Source organism: Chelon labrosus (genome assembly GCF_963514085.1).
Source record: "Chelon labrosus genome assembly, chromosome: 21".
Classification (NCBI taxonomy): Eukaryota; Metazoa; Chordata; class Actinopteri; order Mugiliformes; family Mugilidae; genus Chelon; species Chelon labrosus.
This window is the reverse complement of record NC_140354.1, coordinates 19,639,925-19,660,870: the sequence shown is the minus strand read 5'-3', so window position 1 is coordinate 19,660,870 and position 20,946 is coordinate 19,639,925. Positions and strand designations below refer to the sequence as shown.

Here is a 20,946-nt window from a genome sequence, read left to right as displayed (position 1 = left end):
TTTGCATTGCATGTATATGTCAATATGCCCAACATAATCACACCAATCATGCCAACATGATTAGAATTTGAATTCTTGTAGTTACTTATTCTGACCACTGGATGGCAGTAAACACTCATCTATCTACATCCTCTACCATTCTCTTTCACCAGATAAGACATCATTTCACATCACGCACTTGCAGAATCTTTAATAATAAAGTTGTATAAAGCCAACAGATACAGACATTTGGGACTGGCCTGGTGTATTTTATCCATTTCACGCCGGCCGTTTGATCAGACTTTAACAGGGTTCCTTCGTTCATTCATTAAACACTCGTCCAACACATTTTAAATCGTGAGCGATAAGCTGTGCTCCCAAACAGACTGAGTCATTAAACCAAAACAAATATTGACCAGCTATTGTTTAAACTGATGTATAATTATCATTTACACCAAATGTATATATATATTTAAAAAAAAAAGGTGATAACACTCTGATTTAATCTCCTAATCAGTAACTCTGCAATGTTTGGCAGAACCAGCTTCATGTTAATTAGAATTTTATCACTTTGTTTTACTTTATCACATGAATGTGGAGTATTTCTGCTCCCTTTAATTGCCAACGCATCAAGAGGGGAAGCTCTCAGCAGATCGTGCGTCTAGATTGTCTTGTTAAACCAAAATGGATGTTCCTGTGTTTTATTTCTTTATCGGCGTGACTAATGTGACAATCCACTTATCTCCAGTGAAACTCTGTTGTGCGCATACTTCATTAATAACCCGAGTAATTGCACATCTTGTCGCGCTCAAGACCTCGAGTGTGTTCACAGCTGTAGGAGCGGGCTTGCAGAAGCTTTGGAGATAAAATATTGCAGGCGCTGGAAGAAATTTTGCACGGGGAAACCACTCCTGGAGTGAATGTGTTCGTCTGTACGAGTGCAAATACTTTCAAGCTGCGCTGAATATCTGCAGCAAAGAAACTGGAGGTTCAGCTTCTAATTTTTCTCTACATCTCCACTGTTTCCTTGGCTCCTGTTGACGCTCTGCAGGAGAAAAAGTAAAGATACAAGAAATATAAAGATGGAGACGTAGCGGCGAGTGTCAAGGCCTCGCATGTGACATTGAGTGTGTGGGAAGGAAACATTTTCTTTTCTATTCCAGATAAATGCAGACGAATAAGCAGAATAAACTGTTTAATAAAAGTGTACAATCATTTGTGAACATAAAATAAAAAGAATATTTTTGTTTCTTACGACACGACATCTTGAGTTTGGTTTTCTGGCAGCACAAACATTTTATCTTCAAACTTCCCTTGACTGTTTTAGGTTTCTTCCCTCCGCTAAAAGAAACCACAACTATTTAGTTAAACATACAAATATGCGGTGTAAGCTTTTCATAGACTGTCGAGCAGATGCTTCCGTTCGATTGGGCTGCGTGGGTTTAGTTTGTTTGTAGCTCCGACGAGCAGCAACGAGGCTTTGTGCTGTAGTGAGGAATGCATTTTCAAGTCATATCAACTTCTACTGTAGCTTCGCTTTACCACCTAACGAGCTCTAATGGACTGAATGTTAGAAAAGATAAACTAGAAGTTCGTAAATGTGCAATCTTCCCTTTCCCGCGTTTAAAACAAGATCGGCTGTAAAGACGTATCAGATGAGGCTAGATCAGAAGAGTTCATCTTGACTGAGCCGACACTCCTTCACAGTCAGGACTCTGCCGAGCTGTTTTTAGACGTTTTAAACTACACAAGTTCAAAAGTGAGCCGGTGTTTTGAGTTGATATCAGGATAAACTGCTGCAGGGTTTGTCCCACTCCACCTGGCTCCTCACTGGAAAGCTTGCTCCCTTGCCGGAAACCTGCTGAGTCTCTTTATCTTGTCGAGGTAAATCCCGGCTCGAGGCCGGAGCCTCGCCGTCCGTGGCGTTCGCCGTGGAGCAACAGGTCGCCGCATCCTGTTCTTGTAGCGTCACGTCGTCGTGCTGCATTTCTGTCACACTGGTGCTGCTGTTGTTGCGGTGCAGGTCCTGCTCTGGCAAGCTCCCACCTCCATTCATCAAGTCCGAATTCTCCAAGTCAAAGAAGGTCTTGCTTTCACATATCCCCAGCCCAAAGCTCTCCAGCATATCCATTACCGACGGCGTGGAGGGGCCGGAGGGATTCTCCTCCTCAATAAGACTCAGCGTAGGCAAGATGTCCACCAGCTCCGCCATCTCCATCGGCCGGATCACCTCAGTGATGCTGGAGGGAAACTCCTCCTGTGTGTCCAAAACCCTGTACCCCGCTTCCAGCTGCGCAACAGCAGCAGGCTCCAACCCAGACTCTAACAAAGCGTCTGTGCAGTCTATGTCTGACTGGCTGATGGTCGTCAGGTCTGCAGTAGGCTGGGTGGTCAAGTCCACGGGGTATCCTCCCTTAGCGACGCCCTCCATCAGCACCAGAGCGGCCTCTTCAGGGACGACCGCCAGCCCTCCTGGAGCGGAGACCTCAGCAGAGACGACATTTGGTGGAGGCACGCTGACTAAACTCTCTGAAAAGAAAAACAAAAAGTTACGAAATTTTTATTTTACAGCATGAATTAAGTAGGTGCTACCACAAAATAAAGATACGGTGGAGGATATAAACTATCAGGTGGCGTGTAAAAAGTCTACTATATAAAAATGATTGAAGTGAGAGTGAGAACTTCATCTTATTAGATAAATCCTACCCTTTTTTATATAATTTGCTGCTTGAAAATCGTTATGTCACAATATATTGTATTTTATTGCAATAGTCGTAGCATAAAACGTTTAAAATTGCAATGATGTTGTGACTTAAGCATCATATCAATATCATATCGTGACTTAAAATATCTTTACCATGTAATCTTGAGACGTAGGTATCGTGACAATATTCTATTGGGACTTAAATACAGCAACAGTATTGTATCGTAAAAAAATGACAAATATAGTGACTTAAAAATCATGACAATATAATATCGCAACTAAAATATCAGATCAATATATCGAGACTTATCAATCATAATGATATCACATTGTCACTTAAGTATTGTGTCAATAGAATATTTTAAATATCGTGTCAAAATCATATCATAACTTACGATTCATTAAATATTGTGTCCTACGTATCATGATATATCGTGACTTAAATATCTTGTCAATATCATATCGTGCCTTTAGAATCATGACAATATTATATTATGACCTAAATATGTTGATGATATTGTGTTACATTTAAGATTCACGATGATATCATGTCGTGACTTATGATTCTTAAAATAATATGTCGTAAGTATCATGATAATATCATATTGTGACTTAAATATCGGGTCAGTATGTCAGTCATGATATGGTATTGTCATGATAGTTTGCAACACAATGAGCTCAACACATTTAAGCAGTGTTGGGAACGTTACTTTAAAAAAGTAATTAGTTATAGTTACTCACTACTTGTTCCAAAAAGTAACTGAGTTAGTAACTGAATTACTCTATAATAAAAGTAACTCGTTACCAGGGAAAGTAACTATTTGCGTTACTGTTAAAAAAAAAAGTTGCTATATGTCAAAGAATTTGGATTTTTTTGAGCAGTTTTCACAAGTCAGTTGAAATTGGTAGAACAGACAGGTGTTTGTACATAACTTTCGATATTTATATATATATTTTTTATATTTATTTTTTATATATATATTATATATATATATATATATTTTATATATATAATATTTATATTTCGATAGGGTTTAGACGGCGAGCTATCATCTGTGGTGGAGGTATCGGTGTTTTTGGCCACTAGCTTTGTAGATGCGTGTCGTTGTGTGATGCTTCATTAAATTAGAGTTGCTTACATGCACGTTCCTCCCTTTGACCACAATGAATTTTTTTATTTATTGAAGTAGTGCTTATATCTCCACCTTGAAAATGCCAACTTTTCATCGGATTGCTCCTGACTGGCCATCTCTGCTGCTTCGTCGAATCTCTGTTTAGCTGTTGTGTGTGTGTGGCGCGTGTGCTGGCATGTGTGTAAAAACAGTGGCTCTGATTGGCTACCATGAAACATGACTCTGCCTTAGCCAATCATAATCGCTTACCTCGTTATTAACCCACCTCCTCACTAGCGGTGAGCCAGGGGTGCGTTCGGATTACACATATTCAATCAATGCATAGTAACGCACCGCATTTAACGTCCAGTAACGTTAACGGCGTTGTAACGACGGGAAAAGTAATTAGTTAGATTACCCCGTTACTGAAAAAATAACGTCGTTACCTAACGCCGTTCTTTTAAACGGCGTTATTCCAAACACTGCATTTAAGTCACAATATAATATGGTCGTGATTTGAGTCATGAGTCATGATACTGACACAATATTTAAGTCGTGATATGATATTGTTGTGATACTTATGTCAAAATATTCTATTAACACAATACTTAATTGACAATGTGATCTCATCATGTTTCATAAGTCTCGAAGTATCATGATGATATCACATTGTCACTTAAGTATTGCGTCAATAAAAGTATCACGGCAATATCACATCATGACTTAAATACTGTGTCAATATCATATCGTGACGTAAGTAACGTAATGACGTAAGTATCGCGATAATATCACATCGTGAAGTAAGTATCGCGATAATATCATATCGTGACGTAAGTATCAATGAGGTCGCTGGTGAACTTGATCTCATTAAAAAATGTTGACAAAACTGAAAAATTTCATGACAATATCTAACAATCCACTGTATTACCGCGATATTCATTTTTTTTTGCATATCGCAATTTTATTATAGTGATAATGTCATGTCATGACTCCTACACCTGAAAACTATGTTTACTGATTCATTTATTTTACTTTGAAGTTAAACATACTTCATCAGCGTACCTGTAATGCTTCTCTGTGCTCGTGTTCGATGGGGCCACGTCAGTCGGGCGGTCAAACTCTCCTCCTCCTCACCGTCAGGACACGGCGGCGGGTCTCCTCCCATGACCAGACCCAGAGGCACCGCCCCCACCCACTGCTTGGACCGAACACACTGCAGACAGTCCATGATCCAGCGGGCGTCCCTCCACACCATATCCAGACGCTGGAGAAACAGAGGAGCAGACACCCTGGTTAGAGCTTTTGATTATTATTGATTCCCCTCATATTATTCACAGAGGAGTGAATAAAACACTAGAGGAGTTCTCCTTCAAAGTATTCACCCTCTTTTCTTACTTGGGAAAGCTCAGTGATGTGGTTCAGACGCTCCCGGGCCTCCTGCACCTCCTTGGTGTCGAGCGCCTCCCGCAGGGCCTGCTGGGCCAGATGAGTGTCCAGCTCCAGCTTCACCCAGGCCTGGCAGTACTGTGACAGGAAGTCACGCTCATACGTCCAGAAGTGAACTGGAGCCAAAAGGAGTTGAAAGGAAAGACAAATCATTTCATGAAAGCCAAAAGCCAAAAAAAAAAAAAAAAAAAAAAAAGCTTCAGAACTCATTAGTGCCGTGGGGACTTTTTCGAGAAGGGTCAGACGGAGAGACGGCTTTAAATGGAAAAGTCAAACAAATCCTTAAGAGTGGCTGAGGATCAAAAGCACTGATTAGATGAGAAGAAAACAATCAAAGTGACTCATCTTCAGTGGAGCGAAAGATCAGAAAGTGCACTTTGATTTATGTATATTTCATTTTCCAACGCTGAATTCCATTTCAAGGGTTATATTCTGGGGTTATTTCAAATTCTTTCCTTTAGCTCCTTTGAAGATGCTAAATAAAGTGTATGGCAAATAAAATGACTCTTTTTTTTTTTTTTTTTTTTTCCTTCTCATGTGATAAAACTTTACTTCAAAGAGAAGATATAAATTCCCTGCCAGGTATTTTCGGCCACTTTGAAGGCTTTTTTATTTTTTTTAACATAGCCTTAGCTCCCCTTTGTCTCTTACCCAGCTCAAAGATCTGAAGGGGCATGGTGAGTCCGGGCTCCTTGGTTCCCACCAGGGGCCAGTAACTGGAGCTGAAGTCCTCACTGGGAGGCAGCAGCAGCAGCATGGACACCTTTTCTCCAAACTGCAGCAGCTCCCGGGTGTACACGCCATACTGATAGGCCTGTCAGAGACAAAGAACATACAATTATATAAAAAAAAAAAAACATAATGTAAAATGGGAGATTTTTATTTCAAGGTGGGTTTTTTTTTTTGTTTTTACCCTGTAGAGGGGGATGTTGAGCTTGGTCAGGAGATGCGTGACGGCTGCTCTCAGAGACCGGACGAAATCCACCAGGCCGCTGCTCTCCATCAAGCTCTCGTCGTCGGTGCTGCTCAGCAGGTTCTGGACGCTGCCGCTGGTCGCGGTGTAAACGTGGCTCTGGAGCCATGCCCACTCCTCTCTGTCACACAGTTAACAAAACACTGCTATTAAAGGCCGAATAAGTGAGGAAACGGGCCTTAAAATGCACAAAAAAACACGTTGAAGGCCGTCAAATGCTAACCGCGCTGAACGTTTTGTTTGTGCAGACAGTTTTAAGCAGCTTTTCTCGCATTTCTGGGTTGTTTTCCGACTTTCTCTAGCACATTTTGAGCTACAGTGCATGGTTGCTGGAGCCTATTCCAGCTCTCATTGGGTGAGAGGTGGGGACAGGTACACCCTGGACAGGTCTCCAGTCTATCACAGGGCTAACACAGAGAGACACTCACACCTACGGCCAATTTAGAATCACCAATGAACCCAACCAGCATGTCTTTGGACGTTGGGAGGAAGCTGGAGTACCTGGAGAGAACCCACGCAGACACAGGGAGAACATGCAAACTCCACACAGAAAATAACCCAGTCGGCCGGTGGCTTCGATCCCAGAACGTTCTTGCTGTGAGGCATCAGTGCTAACCACCGCACCACAACAATAACACACATTGTCTTAAGACACTTTTCAGACCCCATCCTGAAACACCCAGCCTTTTAACAGGAAGAAACCTTGACCAGAACCTTAAGCTCATGTGAGGGGAACCATCTGCTTGAGGCCGGCGGCCGGATAGAGACAGAAAACAAGAGACTCAAATCGCGATACAAGAACAGGACATAGCTGATGCTGCAGACTGCGTTACCTGGACACGTGGGCGTTGTGTCGGACCCGTGTGTGGCAGAGCAGGTTGGGCAGCCTCTGGGGAACCAGGACCCTGATCTGCTCCACTGAGCTGCACAGCTTCAGGATGCCCACGTAGAGACCCGTCTGGGCCCACTGGATGCTGTGTCTGTGGAAGGACAGCTTCTCCTGGATCACAGAGGAGGAGAGGGATATTTAGATGCCTTTTATTTCCTTTCACACTGTTCGCACGGGATTACTTTCACCTGGGGACGTCATGTGATTCAGCAATGATCTACATCTGTGTTTCCTGGTTATATCTCTGCTACTTTCTGGTTCCATTCCTCCACATTTGTAGTATTATAGCTGTTATACCTCAAAACTTTTTACTGCAGATTTGGATTCATAATAATAAATATATTTTTGAAAATAAAACATGATGCGGAGAGGCCGTATTGATCCTGAGGGTAGAATTTACAAACTACCCAGTCAGGTATTGAATCAGCGTCGCATTTACCGATGTGATGAACACATTAATGCGCCGTTAAATAAAGTGTTTTTGTTTTTTTCCTGACGGTTTCGAGCTTTTTTCTGCGAATGGGCAGCGACATCTTGACTTTGCGCCCACACGTCTGTCCAAACTTTGATTTATAGCGCAGCCTTCATGATTCATAAGGGAAAAAGAGGCAGAAAAGAAAGCTGCAAATCAAACACAACTCTATAAAACTGTAAAAGCACAGGCCCCGATTCGTTTTATCACAGAACCTCTGCGTTAGGAGGAATACAGGAGGTAATTTGCTGGTGTGATTCTTACTTTACAAATTGCAGACACGGCCGATTTGCGCTGGATAAAGATCACAGACGACCTCTGCGATTATTACAAATGACTAGCGGCTCCCAGGTAAAAGTAGTCTCGTGTGACTGGGGCTTTTGTCTCAACTATTTTCATTTCTTTTTTTGCGCGCAGCTGCTGCTCAAGTTTTACTGCGACGTCTCTCTCTTCCAGGCGGACTCACCTTGAGCTGCTCGTAGAGCATGTCCATGGCGGTGGGCTCAGGCAGCAGAGGGGTCCTGCTGCGGTTCTTTTCCAGACGGGCCAGAGGCATCCAGTGGAGTGGAGGGTCGGGAGGGCTACACACAGCAGGTAGGAAGTCAAGGGAAAAATGAAGCAACTCCACATTAACTGACGAGCAAGGGAAACTGGGATTTGAACAACTGAGACACGTCCTGCAGACTTACGGCCGTGAGTGACAAGTTTGGAAGATGTCTTTCAAACGGATTAAAGCTTTTTCCTCACCTGGGAGGCTTTGGGAATTCCTTCAGAGTGACGAGTAACACGTTTCCCTGCCGGTCCTTGAGTGGCTCGTAGTAAACCTGGCCCAGATCCATCGTTCCCAGAGAAGACTGACGGCGGAGAAAGGTGCAAGCAGAAACAGAGAGGATGAATTAGGAGGATATTAGGGATTACTGAAGCCTCTGTGGGTACAGGTATGGCAAGAAAATTGTGAAAAAGGAGGAGGAGGAGTAATTAAAATAGCAATTAGCCCCATTTTGATGCTTTTTAGCAATCTTAAGCCGCTTAGCTTCCTACCTGCAGCTGGGAGACAGCTCTTAAAATGTTGTGCCTGTTCTGGAGGAGGGAGGAGGGCGATGAGTGAGCGGTGGAAAGGGCCTGCTGGAGCCACGGTACCTGCTGCCATGCACAGGACAGCTGCAAGGAAAAGAAGATTCAGTTTCAATCTGCAAGTTAAGAAAACTCCGCAGCCTTTATTGTTGTTGTTATTATTATTATAAATGTGACACCTTCGCAAACCAGAGGAAGTCGTGGGTGGTGGAGGTGGAGCAGCCCTGGATCTCCACCAGCGGGATCTGATCCTCGGCCGTCACCAGGATGTTTTCCTTGTGGTAGAACACGGTCGCCAAGTACACGCCTCTAATATGAGAACGATGCGAGAGAGTAAGAATTAGTTTACTTTCTGTTACACGAGGCGATATAAAAACCTATAAAATCATCTATGATGCATGACTGAGGCCTGGTAGTTCTTCATTTCTAACGAGGCTCAAATCGTCTCATCCAGATGAGAATAAGACGGAGATCATTAAAAAAAAACAACAACCAGTAATCCGTCAAGTCATATCCCCAAAGTAAAAGCAGTGAGTTTAATTTCACAGATTTTAAATCCTTCAACTGCACTATGAGCTTATTTCAAGTTATGAAGAAGACTTAGAAACAATGCAGTATCATCATTTCTTTCCTACATTGGAGCTTTTGTCGTTAGCTGAGTGTGATCCATCGACTGAACGCTTATCATCCCGTTCAAAAAAGGTCTCTCCGCTAATCCTGCAGCTGCAGCAGCTCTAATGTGACTACTGTTCTTTTCAATAACCGCCACAGATAAGAGTTTGTGCTTGTACTTTGTAGTCTACACTGCTGTAATCGCATCCCATTTAATCCGCTGCTCCTGATCCCCCTCAAGGCACAGCGTAGCAGGTAAGACAGATGGGAGCGCTACCTCTGTAGGAGGCGAACAAACTTGGTGGCGGACTGGAACAGTTGTTTGATGCCTCGAGACATCGACAGCCGCTTGCTGGGGCTCTGGGGCTTAGGGCTCTCTGCGGAGAGAGGAGGAGATGAGGATCAGACCGGATGAAAATCACTTTATCCGACAAAATGCATTCGGGTGTGTGGCGCGCGCGAGATATTTGACTGTGGAAATGGTTTTCTCTGTACCGTAACAGAGCTGACGCGTGCAGTACATGCAGCTGACACAAGATGATGAAAAGAGGCGGGAATGAAAGTCAGATCCTTGTGAAACATCACCAGAAATATATTGCGATTTGTCTGATCTTTAGAGACAGGTAGTTACAAAACAGTTCTGTCGCCACACTTCCGTATTTAAATGCATTCGGAGCAGTTGCAACACATGTTTTTGCACGCCTCTGAATTTTCTACATTTCTGTGTAAAAATTGCTCAAACTATCAGCTGATTTTTACACAAGTCCTGAAAGTAGACAAAGAGAGCCCAGTCAAACAAATGAATCAGAAATATTGAAACATGATGCTTTGCTTGGTATTTGTTTATTCAGGAAATAATCATATCTATAGTGCACCTCTAGGATTTCAAGTTCATTCCAAAGCTAAATTAGAGTCCATCTGCTCAAAAGTGTTTCCAATCAATGTAATGAGACCCAGGTGTTGTTCAGGGCCCTGTTTTATGTCCTGGTTTGCTCCTGTTCTGCTGCATCTGGACCAGGACGGCTTGTCATCATTAATGGATCAATGAATTCTGAATTCTACCAGTGAACTCTAAAAGAAAATGTCAGGACGTCTGTGCATGAGCTGAATGTGAAGAGAAACTGGGTCGTGCAGCAAGACAACGAGAACCAAAAACACAAGTGGTTCTACTAAAGAACGGTTAAAGAAGAACAAGATAGATGTTTAGGAATGGCCAAGTCAAAGTCCTGACCTTAATCCAATAGAAATGTTGAGGAAGGACCTGAAGCAAGCAGTTCATGTGAGGAAACCCACCAACATCTCAGAACTGAAGTGGTTCTGTTCTGAGGAATGGGCTAAAATTCCTCCAAGCTGCTGTAGACGATGGATCAGCAGTTACTGGAAACATTTAGTTACGGGTAACTGCTGCACAAGGAGGTTATAGCAGATGGCAACTCACCGATATGTACATATAGTAAAATATTTCAGTTTTATTTAATGTTTGATTGGGTTCTCTTTCAGGATATCGGCTGATGATTTGAGTCATTTTTAATGCGGAACGTTTGAGGGGTGCACTATAACGCCAAAGACACGTTCTTACCTATGCAATATCCTCTGTAATGCGATTCTCTTGCATCCTCCAGGAGTTTCCTCACTAGAGCCTCGTGGTTTCTTAGCTGTGACTTTACACCGATGCACTCCCTCCAACCTTTTCAAGAGAAAACAGGGAAAAACTGGTCGTCATGTTCCTTTTTATGCAGTTAGGGAAAATCACTCGAGAGGCCAAGAAGTAATTTGCAGGAGAGTCCTGAGTGCTGCCTCTTCTTTTTTTTCTTCTATCTCAGTGATTAGGAACAAAGAGTTGTGAGGGTTTCCAAGTTGATTCAATCTGAGGTTGTGCAACTGTGTCTTCTGTGCGGTTGGATATTCGGTTTTAGTCCAATTTTAGGTTCAAGTGTTTATATAGACCTAATTGCCAGTTCATTAGGTACACTAGTGAAAACTGCACTAAATCTTATCTTCATGAAGGTTTATCGTGTTCAGTATTTTATTTTAGTTTTTGATTTAGCTGTATTTTCATTTTGGAGGTTTGTAAAAATGTTGAATTTTACTGAGTTGTACCGACACATGTTCCTATTATTTTGACAACTCTATTGTAGTCAGTGGGCTAGGCTAAATACCATAAACGTCCAGTCTAATTACCATCTTTCTGACACGTTTTCAACATAAACTGAACATATAAATGAAGATTGAGCTAGTGATGGACTGTTATATAAGAATGTATTATGAACCCATAATATTTTAACTAAACACCAGCATATGGCCAAACACTGACGAAAAAAGTCATTTTATAGGTACGTTTGTCATGAGCAAAAAATGTTGGTGACTCATCCTGCACAAATTTTTGAGTCCAATGGCGTGTTTCCTTACATGTCTAAGCCCCTCCCACCACCTGTGTCTCTTCTTCACCAGCAGCACTGTTGGCTACGGCCCCCAGCTCAAACACGTGAGGGCGGGGCGTTGTCAGAGCTGACCAATCAGGCTTTTTTGGGTGGGGAGGGGCATCCGTAACTTCCTGTTTCTACTACTCAGCTACTACGGTTGTGTTCTGACCTCTTTACATTAATATTTCTGCCTTTTATCTCCATTTTAAAAGCATTGCAGTATGTGACATGTACAAATAATACAAAGTATAAGGTAGGCCAGTAAGATTAAAGGGGAACTACTGTTTTTTTACAACCTGGACCTTATTTCTGGCATAAAATACGATCATTTACTCACCCATATAACTTTTGTGTAATTTGTAGTCATTTGGGAGATATTTAGATCAGCGTATATCCATATAGTGGGAGTGACTGGGGCACCGAAACACAGCCTCTAAATAACGCATTATCTGCCGCAAAACTCGTTCATTTCACCAATATTTTGTTATCGCAGCTAGTGCTATTCCCCATTGAGTCCGGAGTTACCTGTTATAATCATCCGGTGTCTGTAGATTGACCTACAGACCCCAGATGACCTCTTCTGACCTGGATGATGTCGTCTCTGAGCAACTTGTTTACCTGTAATTTGCTACTGCTACTTTCTTGCAACATGGCTGAATATTTTTCCGATTTTGAGGCTGTGGACGAACCATAGCAGTAGCAAACAGGGAATAGCACTAGCGTACGATAACAGAATATTGTTTCGAGGCAGATAATGCGTTATTTAGAGGCTGCATTTCGGTGCCCCAGTCACTCCCACTATATGGATATACGCAGATCGAAATATCTCTCGAACGACTGCAAATTACACAAAAGGTATATGGGTGAGTAAATGATCATATTTTATGCCAGAAATAAGGTCCAGGTTGTAAAAAAAAACAATAGTTCCCCTTTAATAGCTGCTTGTGTACAAGGCCCATCGACTGAAACCTGACCTCTTTAATTCTCCACGTTCTAATAATTCCTTAATCTACCATCCTTGAGTGGATCCCACTCCTTTCAAATCACGCTCAGTGTCATCCAGGTAATTTCCTCACACCGGGTCGGAGAGAAAAAGAGCGGAGCCTTCTCAAAGCAGTCCGCGCACATTCCTCAAAGCGTTTGCAGTTCAGTATACTCACTGGAGGGGGCAGCGCTGACCGGAGTGGAGTACTGAGGCGGTCCCCATCCTTTCACGTTGTAGGCGCTCGCTCTTACAAAGTAATGCACACCCTGTATTTGGAGAAGCACCAGAACGCCGAATTAACAGCGTGCATTAACCTCCTGAAGCGTTGCAAGACAAAGAAATCACGCGGCGCTCTCATTATTAATTCATCCAGTTAAGTGGGTCTGTTGATAAGTGTTTCCTTAGGGGAAATGGTTCAGGGTAGCAGAACGTGTGTTGGCCTGATGTTGTATCTCTAAATCACGGATTAGTACGTATATCTGTATGGTGTGTTTGTAGCCGATATTTGTGGATGCGTCGACGTCCGTGTAACTCACCGCTGTGAGTCCCCTGATAACATAGGAGGGGTTCTTTGTCTCGGTTACTTGGGCTGAGCCGAGGACGCGTTTGAAGCTGGCTGAGGTGCTCCATTCCACTGTGAACACAAAACAATCCCACTGACAGACTCCTCTCTGGCTTTGCTCAAAACCTCCACGAGGGAGAACCACAGATTGAAGTGTTTACAGTTTTGGGGAACTTGCCGTACCTGAGCTTAATGTGCTCTTGGCTGTGATGTATGACATTCAAGGAAACAGAGGCTAAACTGGATGCATAAATAGCAGAGGTGGCAGGTTAAATGATGCACACATACCTCTGTAGCGGGTGATGAGCCCCATGGTGTCGCCTTCCGGCTCCTTGATCATCACAAACAGCGACGACGTGCTGGTCACCAGGATGGACACGTGACTGGGAGGACTGGGCAGCTCTGAACGCATTTAAAATAAAAATCTGACGTCAGACAATGAGCATGAGTAAATAATAGAACAAATAAACTTGACACAACTGAGATCAAATGTGAGTCAGGTCTATTCCTTTGACTGTAGCCAGAGGGAATACATGTTTTTCTCTAAGTCAGGAGCCTAAGTGAAAACATACATTTAGATTTTAGTCTTACTTGGTTATTTGTGATAAAAAAAATAAGCCTAATATCACTGCAAAAAGAAGATGGCCCTGAGATTTGGGAAGTGCTTGAAAGAGAAAAGAAAGATCTAACGAGAGATGCACCGAGCTAACATTTACTGACTCTTCTGACAGTGTCCTGTGGTGTCTGATAATAGGATGTTGACAGTCAGAGTCTTTGGGTGCTGTGGGTTGAGCGGAAGGTCTCTGTGGATCAGAGTTCGGAGGCTGTGTCAACACTTTGGGCTGTTTTTCATCCCCGCATTATCTTGCTGGGCAAGCCTCCAAAACTGCTGTGACTCATCAGAGAATGGACATGGGTCTTCTGAGGGTTGTCCTGTGGTGTCTGGCAACAGGATGTTGTTAGTGTAGGGCTTTTGAGGAGGGGCCTCTGTGGATCATACCACAGATACTTGATCAGTTTGGGATCTAATGAATTCGGAGGCCAGGTCAACACCTTGTGCTGTTCTTCATGTTCTTTTCAGTTGTTCCTAAACGGTTTTAGTGCCTGCATCCTGCTGGGGATGGCTGCTGTCATCAAGGAGTGTCATTGCTATGGGGTGGGGGTGCCTGGTCTGGTCTAGGTGGGTGCTACATGTCTAAGTAACATCCACATGAATGAATGCCAGGTCCAAAAGTTTCCCAGCAGAACACTGAATTGTCACAAGATGGTTTAAATGTAATTTACCATCAGTGGTTTTATAATAAGTAATAGAGTTGATATCTGAGCTGAATGCTGAGAAAAACATGAGCATCTGAACCGACACTAGAGCCAACAAGCGTGAGGATGCCGGGTCGATATATCAGTTCAGACGCTCGTTGTGAACCAAAGCTGAATCTTTTCCGAAAAAATGGAAATAAAAATCTATTCGCATTTCATTTCCCAGAGCCGCCTGGAAACCTCACAAATACACACAGCGAACCGACCGACCGACCGAGCCGCCGCAACAAAATACACAAAATAAACCGATATAAGTGGGTCTTTATGAATTTATATCCACTTTAAATTGATACATAAGTATTCCCAAATGAACATCATGGGCTTTGAAGATAAGAAGAATAATATCTCTGAGAAGTGTTTTATTGAATCGAGGAGATCCCAGAGACACAAACCTTACTCTAAGCTGAGTCTTTCTGTTTTATTCATTACTGACCTTATCTCCCTCTATTTATAGTAACTGAATCTTAATCGAAATTCTAAGAATGTGGGCAGCTCCCTTTACTTTACAACAGAAATAGAAACCAAAGGAAATGAATCACTTTCCTGCTATCAGTGATAAACTGTCTAAAGCTGCAATATACAGTCTCTGCACCTGGATTTTAAGAACTGAGTCATAGGGGTCCTCCTCCATTCACAGAGCTGTAATTTGCACGTAACTACGACAGGAGGAAAGGGAGTTCCTATTAAACAAGATCCTCGTGGTAGCATGTTTGCTTTTATGATGTGTCCCCTGCTGGCGTTAAAGCACAGTTTTAACATCGATAATCAATCAAACCTAGGACAGAAATCGATATTTCCGTGCACCACTAGAGGAAAGTCAGGAGGCCCAACAAAGCCTTGAAGGAAAACATGGTTTCCTTTTGATCCAGACAGCCACGAGCAGCTGGTGGAGGGCATTCAGGTTCATGGGAGAGTTTGGGAAGACTGATGACAAGGCAGCGTGTTGAATTTTGGATGAGTTGAAAGCAGCTACAGGGAGACTTTCAAGAGGCCAGCTCTGAGTTGCAAGAGAGGGTCAGACTGGAAATCAGTAAAAATTTGAAGCAAGGGCGCTGGGCTGAATGCTCGATAGATGTGTCAGCCGCGCTGGGAGATGCTCGGCGTTTGGGAACTGTGTTAAGGAGAAGTCAAGAATTCTGTTTTTGTAGCGGCAAAGCGAAAATAAACCGGTCGTAAAATGAAACAAGCCGAGCCGAGACCGCTGACCCGTGTGCTGAAAGTTCTCCCTCATCCGACAGTACAGCTGCAGCCGGAGTCTCCAGAGGCGGATGTGTCTCTGGACCTCAGCCTGCGCTTGAGGCCCGGCCCCGGCCTTCTTCACCAAATCCATCCTCCTCTCTTCCACCCGTTTGCCCGCCAGCGCCACCAGATCCTCCAGCTTGAGCTCCCACTCCGCCGGTCGACACACTGTCATTGTAAAAAGAGATAAGGACGTAATCTGAATGTGATTTGTTGTAAGTTAAATTTAGTTTTGATATATATTGTTTTAAAAGACTTACAAACTGGGTTATGTCTGGCTCCTGCCTTTGTCAACACATGAAGCAGAGGGGAATTGTGGGTAAGAGCGGCCACGTCCAGAGGGACGAGACCCTGATCGCTAACTCTGTTCACCCCCTTCTCCCTGTCTGTCTCCCAGTCCTTCTCTTTTTTTTCTCCTCTCTCCCACATGCTTCCTCCTCCTCCACCTCCTCCTCCTCCTCCTCCAGCGCTGGTGTGGTCTCTGGACAGCAGGCTTTGTACAGCCAGAGTGTCCTCATTTTCCACTGCCTCCCACAGGGTCTTGTACTAATGGGGGATAGACAGAGAAAGAGGGTTTATACCAGGAGAGAGATTTATTTAAGGGAGAGGGAAGGGAGGGAGCTGCAGTGCAGAGAGAGAGGATGGGACAGTAATGCAGGAAACCAGATCATAAATCAAAGATGCATTCATGGGCCCCCAGAGACCAAGAAAGTTTGGGAATTTCAGTTGTGATTAGTTTGTTTTTACAGTTTGACCTTTGTAGTCGACTTCAGCCTAACTTTCCTCTCTGCATGTTTGTGTCAGAACGTGATAGAAAATTCAAACTTATCAACTTCAGCTGGGCACTGAAAATTGTTAGCTTAGCATTTTTGTAAGAAGTGCAGACAGAAGTACCCGGCGAAAGTTTGACAAGGTCAGCAAGTATAGGTGATGTACTGTGTCTGCATCGTGCTTTTCAAGTAGGAAGGAGGGAGTTTTCAATTTAAATAGTACAAGTACAGTTTGATCTGGATTTACATGTTACTGGGATTTGATCTCATCTCATCTCATCTCATCTCATCTCCACTCAGCATCTAATTTCATCCCAACTTAACTTCTCGTTTCGTCTCGTCTCATCTTATGTTACCATCAGATTTCATCTCACCTCGCGTTATCTCATCTCATCTCAACTCAGCTTAAGTTACCGTTTCATCTCATCTCAACTTAACTTCCCCTCAGATTTCATCTCATCTCGTCCCATCTCGTCTCATCTCATCTCATCTCATCTCAGCTTAAGTTACTATTTCATCTCATTTCAACTTAACTTCCCATCAGATTTCATCTCATCTCGTCTCATCTCGCCTCATCTCATCTCACCTCATCTCATCTCAATTTAACTTCCCATCAGATTTTATCTCATCTTGTCTCATCTCGTCTCATCTCACCTCATCTCATCCCAACTTAACTTCTTATCAGATTTCGTCTCGTCTCGTCTCATCTCATCTCATCTCAACTCAGCTTAAGTTACTATTTCATCTCATTTCAACTTAACTTCCCATCAGATTTCATCTCATCTCGTCTCATCTCGCCTCATCTCATCTCATCCCAACTTAACTTCCCATCAGATTTCATCTCATCTCATCTCATCTCAAGTAACATCACATCTCAACTCATCTCCACTCAGCATCTAATTTCATGCCATCTCAACTTCTCGTCTCGTCTCATCTCAGCTCAAGTTACCATTTCATCTCATCTCAACTTAACTTCCCATCAGATTTCATCTTATTTCATCTTATCTCGTCTCATCTCATCTCAGCCCAAGTTACCATCTCATCTCATCCCAAACCAGCTCAATTAAGCCAGTCAACCCTTAACTTTGTAAGTGCTCAATGCAGGAGGATTTCAAAACCATGTAACCTTGCAAAACAGTGAAAAAAACATTTTTTGTCTCGAACAGAATGATTGTTAGCTTTACTGCCATTTTAAAATCACTTATTATTCCCATGAATTATAGAACAAGCAGACTTGTTGACATGGTAAAACCCCTGCTGTGACGAATTCAGCACTACACATGAGATGTAAAGGATGTAAAGGCCAGGACTACGGGTTTAAAGATGTCGACTACATGATTACTGACGTAAAGATGAGGGACACATGTACCAAGAATGTTTTTATATCTCAGGAGGTCAAAGGACATTTCCATCAGCGTGACTCCTTGCAATACATTCATACTTACAGCATCTGCAGACTTGCTGATGTTTTTGGGTAAATCATTGTCCATCGCAAGAGATGACTCTCCACCCCTCAGCCTGACCGACAGGTTTCTGTAGATGCGTTTGGGCGAGACGGGACCCATAGAACGCCGGCGCTGGGGTGGGTTCCTCATGGATACAGACATGACGAGAGGAGAGAGGAGGGGAGAGTTCTGAAGAGGACAGGAGGACAGCTGAAGAAACTGAAGAAATAAGGAGGTGTAACAGATGGGTTACTATTAGTAGAAAGACAGATTAGGTGTTCCCAACTTAAGAGCAAGAAACACAGGAGAAGTCAGTAGAAAAGTGGTGTGGAGTACAGCAGGGAGTCAGGGGACGGACACAAAGACAGAAATAAAACAGGATATGCAATCAGACTCAGAGATTCTTCTACAATAAAGACAATTTTCTGCTGACTTGTAGGGCGAGCACAGCCGCTGTTGTGTGGGCGGATAAATGGATAAAAGTTAGAGCCGCTGAAAAAGCCTCCAAGCATTTATTTTTATGCCTCTTACCCATTCTTCCTTTCTGTTCTTCTCCTTACCGGCTATTATTATGTGACACCGGCTCTGAGCGCAGTCTTCCAGCCCACAAAGCCGCAGACCCATCAATCGAATTTAAGAAAGAAACTCATCCACTGCCAATAAATATGAACCCCCTCACGTCAGCAGGATGAGGATAAAAATCAATCACCGCCACAGTAATGACGGTTCATTATCAGCGCTATTGACTTTTCATCTTTTGCAGCCAGTCACTTCTGCTCCCTGAAAATCTCGTCTCGGGGGCAAATTGCAGCCCGGGAGAGTTTTTCCCATCCCCTTCAGTCGTCAAGTCTCTTTCTGTCTTTTGCAGCACAAAGAAGTATTCAAGCATCTTTGCGAAAAAGGGGGAAATCATCTCTGTCACCTTCCTCACTCGTCACTACTTTCCCATCTAAGCGAAAGCCTCAGGTTTCTGGTTCCCTGTCCCCCGCGTGAAAGCAAATACTCCCCCAACGCTCTGCGCTGGCCCGAGGACAGAAAACGAGGGCTCCGGCCACAACGTCGCCACATCTCTGAGACTCATCACTGTCTCTGTGAGTCACTTGCTCGCTTAGTACCTGCACTCTCCTCTGTCTATGTGTGTGTGTGTGGATGCGGGACCATAGGGGTAATACCTTTGTTGTTGGTGCAGTTTTCCTGTGTTTGTTTATTGTGCAAAGTGATGACGAGACAGTTTAGAGAGGAGATAGGCTTCTTTCTGAATGCTGAAAACTGTCATGTGAGCAGGCTAACAATGTAAAAGAAGCTTATATTGACCCACGAGCAGACGCACAACACACAAAAGAGTCTTTGTGGTTTTGCTCTCACAGGTTGCATCGTGTTAAACTTTTTTTTGCTGATAGTCTTTCCGGTTATTGAGTTTGTGGCTCTACATGGAAACATTTGATGACTAATTTTTTTGGACCCCCCCCCCCCCCCTCCAGGAAGTGATGCAGTGCAGCCCTTCGTGAGAATAAACCGCAGACAGGTTCAGAAGGTGTCGTTAAAAAAATAAAAAAAACTTTTTGCACACACACACAGTGTGAAATCAAAATTAAAATCTACGCAAAAGAGTTTAAATTAATATATGGTAATAGATTCTAAATTAAACCAACAACAGCAACGAGTGTTTCAGATTTCCAGTTTAATGAGACATTTATTACGAAAGTTGGTGCTTTTAATTAAAGTTTTCACAGACCGTACATTTTTTATTTTTTTTATTTTAGGATAATTTATGGTAATCGTATTTAAGGAATACTTTACACTAAAATGGGTAAAACGCTGTAGGTTTTTTTTTTTTTTTTTTTTTTGCAGACTAAAAAAGGTCAAAAGTACACCCTGAATAATGACTCTTACCGTCTGACGATATTTTCACTTTCCTCCGTCGCTGCACCCGAGCTTCGACATATTTAACAGGAGATATGTTTTAGTATGAATGACCGCCGATAGCTCTGATATAATCCATCGTTCAGAAAGTTTTCACCTCCGAGGGTGAAGCGCACCTGAACTCTACACCCGAATGAGGGGACCGACGGTTCTCCCACGCGCAGACGCAATCTTCCTGGTTCCGCCCACTTCCTCCTTTCTCTGGGTTAATTACCCAAAACCAAACTCCTTTTATCAGCAAGAACTGAAAGTCTGATGTAAATACTGTAGGATACATATACAAACTGCACAAAAAAGGACCTTTTAAGGATTCTCGTGGTACATGTGTATTTACAGACTCCTGATTCCTGAGTCTTATCTTATCTCATGGCAGCCTACCTTATCTTGTTTTACATTATCTCATGTCTTTATTACACTTATTCTATTCATTACTTAATTTGGATGTCTCTTTTATGTCATCTTATCTTATATTACATTATCTCACCTCTGTATTACACTTGTATCTCATCTCATCTTATCTCATTTTATCTTATCTTGTCTCATTTTATCTTTTCTTACATTATCTTATCTCTGTGTTACACTTACAATTGTACTCTTCATGCCTTAATATGTATTTATATCTTATCTCATCTTATCTAGTCTCGTCTTGCCTTGCCTTGTCCCATCTCGCCTCATCTCATCTCGTGTTATCTCATAGTGTCTTGTTGGATCATAACGTATCTTATTTGACCTATATTCTAGTGAGATATTAGGGATGACTGAATGGTTGCCATAGTAGTAGAAATCTCATCTCATCCCATCTCAGTAGATCTTATCTCATATTGTCTTATCAGGTCTCATCTTATTTTACCTCATCTCATCTCATCTTATCTCGTCTCATTTTATCTTATCTTACATTATCTTATCTCTGTATTACACTTACACGTATACTATTCATTACTTAATATGTATTTCTTATCTTATCTAGTCTTGTCTTACCTTGTCTTGTCTCATCTCGTCTCATTTTATCTTATCTCGTATT

The 20,946-nt window shown here is 42.7% G+C and overlaps 1 protein-coding gene across 1 annotated transcript; it reads right to left on the bottom strand.

The window, feature by feature from the left end:
- Positions 1 to 556: 556 nt before the first annotated feature.
- Positions 557 to 20,184, bottom strand: LOC311507058 (ankyrin repeat and fibronectin type-III domain-containing protein 1). The gene is made up of 19 exons (XM_084571261.1): positions 19,896 to 20,184; positions 18,003 to 18,287; positions 16,048 to 16,333; positions 15,755 to 15,955; positions 13,520 to 13,633; positions 13,206 to 13,303; positions 12,845 to 12,935; positions 10,841 to 10,948; positions 9,539 to 9,638; positions 8,829 to 8,958; positions 8,617 to 8,736; positions 8,323 to 8,429; positions 8,042 to 8,156; positions 7,048 to 7,214; positions 6,155 to 6,335; positions 5,893 to 6,055; positions 5,191 to 5,357; positions 4,858 to 5,059; positions 557 to 2,508 (listed from the first exon to the last, which is right to left on the bottom strand). The coding sequence occupies exons 2-19, from the start codon at positions 18,162 to 18,164 to the stop codon at positions 1,763 to 1,765; spliced, it is 3,258 nt and encodes a 1,085-aa protein (XP_084427387.1). The 5' UTR covers positions 18,165 to 18,287; positions 19,896 to 20,184; the 3' UTR covers positions 557 to 1,762.
- Positions 20,185 to 20,946: the final 762 nt, after the last annotated feature.

Excerpts from the sequence above, each read along its gene's own strand:
- LOC311507058 (XM_084571261.1), bottom strand. The coding sequence starts at position 18,164 with ATGTCTGTATCCATGAGGAACCCACCCCAGCGCCGGCGTTCTATGGGT. Across the intron at positions 13,634-15,754 it reads GGAGAACTTTCAGCACACGG|AGCTGCCCAGTCCTCCCAGT; the intron begins GTCAGCGGTCTC and ends AAATGCGTTCAG. Across the intron at positions 8,737-8,828 it reads ACTTCCTCTGGTTTGCGAAG|CTGTCCTGTGCATGGCAGCA; the intron begins GTGTCACATTTA and ends TTTTCCTTGCAG.